This window comes from Cryptomeria japonica, chromosome 4 (assembly GCF_030272615.1).
Source record: "Cryptomeria japonica chromosome 4, Sugi_1.0, whole genome shotgun sequence".
Taxonomy (NCBI): domain Eukaryota; kingdom Viridiplantae; phylum Streptophyta; class Pinopsida; order Cupressales; family Cupressaceae; genus Cryptomeria; species Cryptomeria japonica.
In genome coordinates, this window is record NC_081408.1 from 614025272 (window position 1) to 614033208 (window position 7937).

General features: G+C 31.9%; 1 protein-coding gene across 1 annotated transcript; it reads right to left on the minus strand.

Moving 5' to 3' along the window:
* Nucleotides 1-4166: 4166 nt before the first annotated feature.
* LOC131032208 (aluminum-activated malate transporter 12-like) lies at nt 4167-7617 on the minus strand. Its single transcript, XM_057963161.2, has 7 exons — nt 7543-7617; nt 6994-7337; nt 6302-6439; nt 5943-6215; nt 5522-5640; nt 5036-5179; nt 4167-4941 (listed from the first exon to the last, which is right to left on the minus strand). Exons 2-7 carry the CDS (start codon nt 7310-7312, stop codon nt 4342-4344), a joined length of 1593 nt encoding a protein of 530 aa, XP_057819144.2. The 5' UTR covers nt 7313-7337; nt 7543-7617; the 3' UTR covers nt 4167-4341.
* Between the last annotated feature and the right edge of the window lie 320 nt (nt 7618-7937).

Genomic DNA, 7937 nt, shown 5'->3' on the forward strand with positions numbered 1-7937 from the left:
ATTATTTTTGCAATCAAAATATAACATATGATCTTTCACCATCACTATAGAAAAGTACTTTTTGTGAAGCTTGTGTTATCAAGAGAAATTTAACTGTAGAAAAGATCAAAGAACCTTAAAAAGTTTGCGTTACTTCAATCTAATCTTTGTGAACCAATGAAGATAATTTTTTAAGAAGGAAATCATGATATTTCATAACATTCATTGATGACTTCACTCAAAAGATTTATGTTTATTTTTTAAAAAATAAATCAGAAAATTTTTGATGTTGTCAAAAGAGTTCGTACATCAAATTGAGAATAAAAGTGATTGAACAAATTTAGAATGTTAAGGTCAGATAATAGGAAGGAGTATACCTTGAAGAGATTCTATCAGGCCTTGCGATTTTAGGAATGTTAAGTTCAATCTTGATAAAGGGAACGAAGCGAGCATATGTAACAGCTGCGCCTGCAAAATAAATCAGTGCTTAGAAAGGGAGTCCAAGAAAAAGGAATTCCAAGAAAGTACCAAGATCATTGATTAATGAAAAGAGAGGATCCCATCACAATGGTAACAAATAAGAAGGGCTGGAGATAAGGCTGTCAAATACCAACTCCCTACAGCCAATGGTTTTACGAACGTCAATCAACAACGTGATCAACAAACATTAATCTCATGCTTTCAGACATTGCTAAACATACCGTCACCAGGCAATGATATCTTTTATATTCTTATATAATACAAGTGTATAAAATGGACTAACACCTTTACAACATGACATGATATTAAGAGAAAAGCTAGTGAAGGTAGTATTTGAGAGATGGCGTCAGACCATATAACTCCAATCTACCAAGGAAATCTTCAATTTCAAACATGGAAATCTTCAATCCGCACAAAGGAATAAAAAAGAAAAAGGCAATAACACCTCCCCGAGACAAGATAATTTCACAGATCGTCTTCAACGTTTTGGAAATTTGAGAATATTTAACTGATTTGAAATAGGGAACCTTATGCAAAATGCTTTTATCTTTATCCGGTGTTTGGCTACCAAAACTGCAGCCCTGCAGTTTTAGAGAATCCATGTAAGATCTAGATCTAGGTTGCATATTCCTTAAGATATAAGCAGTAAAATTATGATTAGGTTATAGAAGTAGATAAGTATAATTAAAAAGAAAAAATTAATTTATTTAAATTTTGAGTAAATTATATTTTATAAGTATTTTAGTGTATTTGTTGTATTTTTTACGATCTTTGAATTCTATATAATAGATAAGCATAACATATCACATATATAATTGAAGATAATATAAGTAATTTTTCTTAATTATTGAATAATTTTAGTTATTTTTACTTCATCCATAACTTAAAATCCATAATATAGCCCTCTAAATGTTTATTAGGTTTAGACTCTCAAAAAATTCAACAAAATTTAAATTATTGAGTTATATATGAGGTTCTATCTAACTCTGATAAGTTTAATCTTTCAAAGATATATTATTTTAAATAGTTTATATTATTGAATTATGAAAAGTAGAAAGGCTTAATCTAATAGGACAAAGAAATATTATTTGAGAAAAAGATGATCATTTAGCATTGAGGACCATTGCCTATTTATTAGGGAGTAGCACCTAACAATTTAGAAAAGGAAATACATATATAAGAATATGTACTTCGAGAACAACACATGAATATAACTATAAAACAATGAAACAAGAGGTATGCACATAGCTATATATAATTTAAATATACTTATACACTCAAAGCAACCCATATGCATCATGAAATATTTTCTCAAAGGATTTAAAAACGTTTAATAATTTTTATTATAATCAAGTGATAAAAAATACAAGTTAGCAAATATGACCTTAGAAATCTATTACAAAATTTTTAATTAAATATGGAGGATGTCCAACTATGGAGAGATTTACGTAGAACTACACCTTCCCGAGCTAAATAGAAATAATCCTCAACCATCACAAACAATGACATGGATCAATTGATCTCCTACAACATACTTATTTGGTCCTATACAAAGAATAGAAAAACATCTATTTTGCTCAATTTTTTTCATCTTAGAGAAACATATTTATAATGGTCTTAATTGACTAGCATCTTCAAATTCATCACTGTCTTGTCCATTAAGCCCTGCATCTACTATTTTCTAGTTGAGCTATTTTATGAATTAGCATATCTTGGGTAGAGGAAGAAATGATGATAGGGGAAGGTTGGGGTTCACTAGGATGAGTTTAGGTAGGAGCTACAAAATATATGTACGGTTGGTATTAGGAACATAAGAGGTAGTGGGTTGGAAAATAGGTATGGATGAATAAATACAATGGGGTGCATGGGCATAGATGGATGAAAAAAAAGAGAAATAGTCATTGTATAAAATTAAGTGGTAGGATCAATACCGAGGCAAGTGAGAGGAGTAGTAGATATAATAGATTGATAGTTCTTCTTTTGTGGATTTCTTTTTTTAGTGGTCATTGGTTTTGGGACTAATAATCATATGGAAGTTCATTCCCTTCTTGTTGCTTTGCAAACAACCTGTGAGTTGGGTTGGAAGTATGTTGTTTACGAGATGGATTCCATGATTCTTGTTTTCCTTCTCAATAATCATCATTTTGACAATTGTTCTTGGCATCTAACATGTTTAAAGCCCAAATTTAAGATTTATATCAACATTTTGATTCTATTTATTTTGTTTATATTCCTTAAAATGAAATGTTATAGCTGATTTGTTAGCAAATTGGGTTTCCATGTCTCCCATGGATAGAATGATTGGGACTAGGATTCTCTTTTATCTGATAAAATTGCTTATTTTTTACATCTACTTCAGATTAAATTATGATAATGTCAAACATTTAAAAAATTGAGAAGATAAAAATAAATAACAATAGATAAGAACTAACAAAGATCAAAACACGATACAAAACATGTCATTTGTCATTATGTAATTATATCAAGGAATCTCCATTAAAAAAATACCTAAAACTAAACACTAGTTTACATCGATATGTAAATTTCATAAAATAGTATATATGTGTTAAATACATGTATTTTAAAGTATCATCTTGAATAATTTTATTTATTAAAAAATATTTTATTTACATAAGAGTTATTTATTATACTATAATTATTTAAGAGTTATTTTATTTTATTTAATTCAAAATAATTTTATAGTTTTGTTTTTTTGAAATATATGTTTACTATGTTTCTATTTTAATATTCATGTCTTTTATGTCTTATTGTTAATATAAATTTATGGTGATAGGTGTTGTATTTCTCAACTTCTTCAAGTGTATTTAATCATAAGACAAAATGTATACATTAATTTTTAAACTAATTTTATTTAAAAGAATATTTCTAATAATTTATTTTTTCAAAAAATCTTGTTTCATAATATTAATGAAATATTATTTTAAAAATAATTATACTTTTTAATATTTTAAATTATATATATAAATATTTAATCTATTTGATATTTAAGATTTTAATGAAAAAATAAATAAAATTAAGTCTATCATTATTACAAAATTTAAATTGTACAAAACAGGTTCTAATTGACCAATTCACAATTCTTAATTGTTAATTAAGATTAAAGAACTATGACTTCTTCACTCCAATTTTTTAAAATTTAAAGAAAAGAAAATAAATTAAAAATTTCACTCTTTTACTGAATTTCTTCTATTAAATTTGTATACTTCCATCTTTGTAATATTCTTTCAATTTTATTTTTACTCGAAGATGAAAATGCCCATGTAGATTGCTATCATGTTTGCCTAATTTATTTTTAATCTCCTTAGATGATTAAGACACATACTATCTACATGTTATGAAAAAAGATGGAAGCAAATAAGATAATCGATTTGTAAGATTTACAGACTAATCTAGAAATGCTCAAATACAACTTTAAATGATTTTATTCGATCTTCCCTTCCAAATTGAAATGGAAAATAGTACATTCATGCGTTTGCGCGTTGCACAAAGCCCCTGGTTATTATTAAATACATCTGAATACACAGAACTGATCTAGAGAGAAGGGGCACATAATTCGAAATCTCAGCCCTTTATCTGCTCTAAAGAATAAATAAAAGAAACCCTAAAATATTCTTCTGTCGAACTAAACAAATTCTCCCATTAAAATTTCCTCAGCTGAAGAATAAAAAAATTCTTAACTGGCATAAATAAATTGAAACGACAGATTTATTGGCAACGAAAACTGTCACAGCGAAAGAAACAGCACAGGGCTAATGCTAACAAAACTAGAACACTGCCACTTCTGTGACAATTGCCAATCTCTCTGAAAATCGTAGACAGACGGGATGAATGCGGGAAGAGACTATAAACTTAACAAAAAAATCAATCAGCAATGTTACTCGATATATATATTTCTGGTGTTCTTCCAAAGCTGGCTCTCGGAGTGTAATTAGAGGAAGGATGCGAAGTTATGTTTTGAGCTTCTTGTTTTGAGGAAGGATTGTAAGGCTTGAAATTTGCCATTGTATCGAGCTCTTCCACTGCCTCTGCCACATGCTTAAGCCTCGCTACAATCTCCACCAACGTCCATGCAAACGTAGCCAAAGGAAGTGCTTCTGCAAATTCAACACCATGTCCAGATATTAACCTTTTCTCTGTCTCTGTGCTACCACTTTCTCCATGCCATGACATCAATCTTCTGAATCCCTTCCTGCCTGTTTCGTTATCTTGTGCTTCTCTGCTTTCATCCTCAAAGATTTTCTCCATAGGCACTACTCTTGTTGAATGTAGTAACAGCTTTGGCTGAGCATGCATGGCAACCTGCAGATCCTTCAATGCGAGTTGCAGTTCCTTCATAATTGACTCCCAATCGCATCTTCTCATCTGTTGGATGCTGCTCGACAGCTCTCCCAGTAATTTTGCTGCTTCCTGGCCGACCTTGGTGCATGGCTTCTTCAATACTGAACGAAGGGAATGAGGGGTCTGTAATGGATGGAAAATAAGTTTCATAATCTGTAATGTATTCAAAATAATTAGTAATCTAATAATATCAGCGGAAAAGTATATATGTATATACCTCGATCGCGGATCGAAGGCATCCATGCAAGGCCACAATAGAATACGCCAAATAACGAAGCTTCACTCCTATTTTCACATACTGCTTCCATGGATGCCGGTATCGAAACTGGCCATGTCTTGGCTCCCAGCTAGCAAATGTCGCCTGCAATTCAAAGTTCAAACCCAGTTATTTAACATGTATAATCAGCACTTTCAGATGGATTTAAGTTTATATTTTTAGGCTTGAAAATGTTAAACATTTAAGTTGATTAACATTTTCTAGACTTAATATGTTGTTTAATGTATATAGTCACACTAAGAAGACACTTCTAAATGATTCTTTAGATTTCAGAGAGTGTAATAAAAAAAAGGCGATCCTTTAGGTTTCAGATAGTGTAATGAAAAAAAAGGCGATCAGTTAGATGTACTTTAGCGGTAAGGTTGTCATGGGTACAATTTGATTTGTTTCTTCAGAGATTTCAAGTATAGATATATTTTTACTTACCAAAGAATCGTCGGTGGCCTTTGAGTCTAACACAGACTTGTATCCTTGGTATATGGGATCTTCAGATTCATCTTCGACCTTGTCTTCATGGCGTCCACTAAAATATTCATCCACGCATCCTGCCATCACATATGCCTATAAAGTTGTTTTTATCACAATTAAACAACATTTGAATTTTTAAATTTGATTGTGTGTATTTTGTTTTTTTTCATGGACATTTCGAATCATATTTTATGATTCATCATCAGAATATGAAGAAAAAGAAGATACTAATCATAACTCATATTCTGATGATGAACCATAGAATATAATTCAAAATATTGATAAAAAAAAGATACACAATTAAATTTAAAAGCTCGAATCACACTATCATAAACTGTAAAAACCTAATGACTCTTTTGTTTTGGTTCGGTTTCCATACCTTCAAGAGATTCCATAAGGCCTTGCAATTTCCTGACAGTCGAATTGTGAAGATCCTCGCCAGCCCAGATGGGGAAAAGCAGCAGACTTACGACCAGGCACACGCCACACCCGATGAGTATGGTGGTGAGGCGTGCATATGCCACTCGTAATATATTGTGCACTCGGTATCCAGAAACTGTTATCATGCTGAATGTCAGCAGGAATATTACAACTCCATAATCAAATCTTATCTTGATAAAAGGGAAGAATCGAGCATATGTGGAAGCTGCTCCTGCAAAATGAATTCAGTCCAGTAAGAAGGTGAATTGCGGAAAAAGAGTTCCAAGAAAGCTCAAAAAGCAGGCATTAGTCGAGTACCTATGATGAAGAGAGAAGATCCTACTACAACGGCCTCTCCTTGCGCTACTTGCTCTGACAAGTAACAAACAAGAAAGGCTAGAGACCCAGCCACCACGGTTCCAATCCCTCTATTTAATCCTTTGCTCATAGTAGCCCCTGAAGCAGCCAGTGAACCATACTCATGTTAAGAACAATTTCTCGACCAATCTAAATGTTTGATTAGGGAGAAAAGAAGGTTGCAAAAAATTTGTTTTTGATCTGTTTAGAATTTCGCAGGAAATATGAAAGAATTTCTGTATATACATATGTAGCAGCAGCACTGCATAAATGGGATAGAAGAGCTAATAAAACAGCAGCAGCTTTTATAGATTTTTTGTGTGTTTGTCTGAAATTGGTTCGTTTACATGCATGTTTTGCATTCTAAGATAGCAGATTTCTGAACAGAGAAAGTATCTTTCATTATTGTAAATCAGATTTAAAGAAACAGGGCATTTAAAGACAGGGCACACATAATATTTTCAAAAGGTGGAGGAAATAAATTATATAACAGAATTCTATTAAAGCGTGAAATTTCTACAGCTCCTTATAAGTAATTTCTAAATTTGATCGTGTGAGCTTTGAAATTAACAATCTTTCGGATCAAACTCCAATAACATGAAAAGAGAACAAAAGAGTCTAATAAAAAAGGGGTTTGGTTAATTAATTCGTACCTGCAGAGAATTCCAGAACAACAACAACTGTCATCACTGCCCAAATTGCATTATCTCCAACTCCCACCCCACGGAATAATGGATCCCAAAGACATACAAGAGAAACCACTGACAGTGCCAGCCCAACTTTCATGGCATGTATAATCCTTCTCGGATCTTCTACTCCCACATCCAATATCTTTCTGCACCAGGCCATTATAACTTCTTTTATATTTAACCCAACTTTTCTTATCACTCCCCTATTTTTAGGCTCATTACAGCCATTTTGTTGATCAGAAGTAATGTTAACTCTGCATTCACCGCTGGCAACACCCGCCATTACCCAAATCAATTCCAAAAGAAACCTGAGAAACAGAGATGGTACACAAATCAATTAGATTCCAAATGAAGCAGATCGACTTAAGTAATGCTTCTTGGTCTGAATAGTTACAGAAATTCTAACATGAAATGAACAAAAAAGTCCCTAATCGAAAGAACAGAATCCCCCATAAAATCGAAAGAACACCGTAGCCATTTTTAAAACAGAAACCCCCATGAAACTGTGAGCACCTTAATGAACTCAATCGTTGTGCAGCGGATCTTATAAACTTTGGGGATCCCCCCAACTGTTCGTTTTCCTCTTTTGCTTACATTATTTATAAGATGGGAACAGAGAAAAACTCGGCTTCTAAAATGAATTAGCTGGTACATTTCTCGTTTTAAAAATGGCAGAGATAAAACTTGCCATATACAATGAATTACGGGGTAGATATTATGATCTATTTAAAAATTAGTGGTTGTTGACATCTGTCAACATTTTAGTTGGTATATGTACAAAATCTTCATACACCATTTACTTATAAAAGCTTTGAGTCTCAATGCTTACCTAATAATGATGAATATACCCTCACCAGGTAAGAATACTGTTCCATATTTTATACAGAAATATATGAAATGCAATTATT

Coding starts and splice junctions, on each gene's coding strand:
- LOC131032208 (XM_057963161.2), bottom strand. CDS start 7,312: ATGGCGGGTGTTGCCAGCGGTGAATGCAGAGTTAACATTACTTCTGAT. Junction 6,216..6,301: donor ATCTTCTCTCTTCATCATAG/GTACTCGACTAA, acceptor TTCATTTTGCAG/GAGCAGCTTCCACATATGCT. Junction 5,641..5,942: donor CCTTATGGAATCTCTTGAAG/GTATGGAAACCG, acceptor ATGTGATGGCAG/GATGCGTGGATGAATATTTT.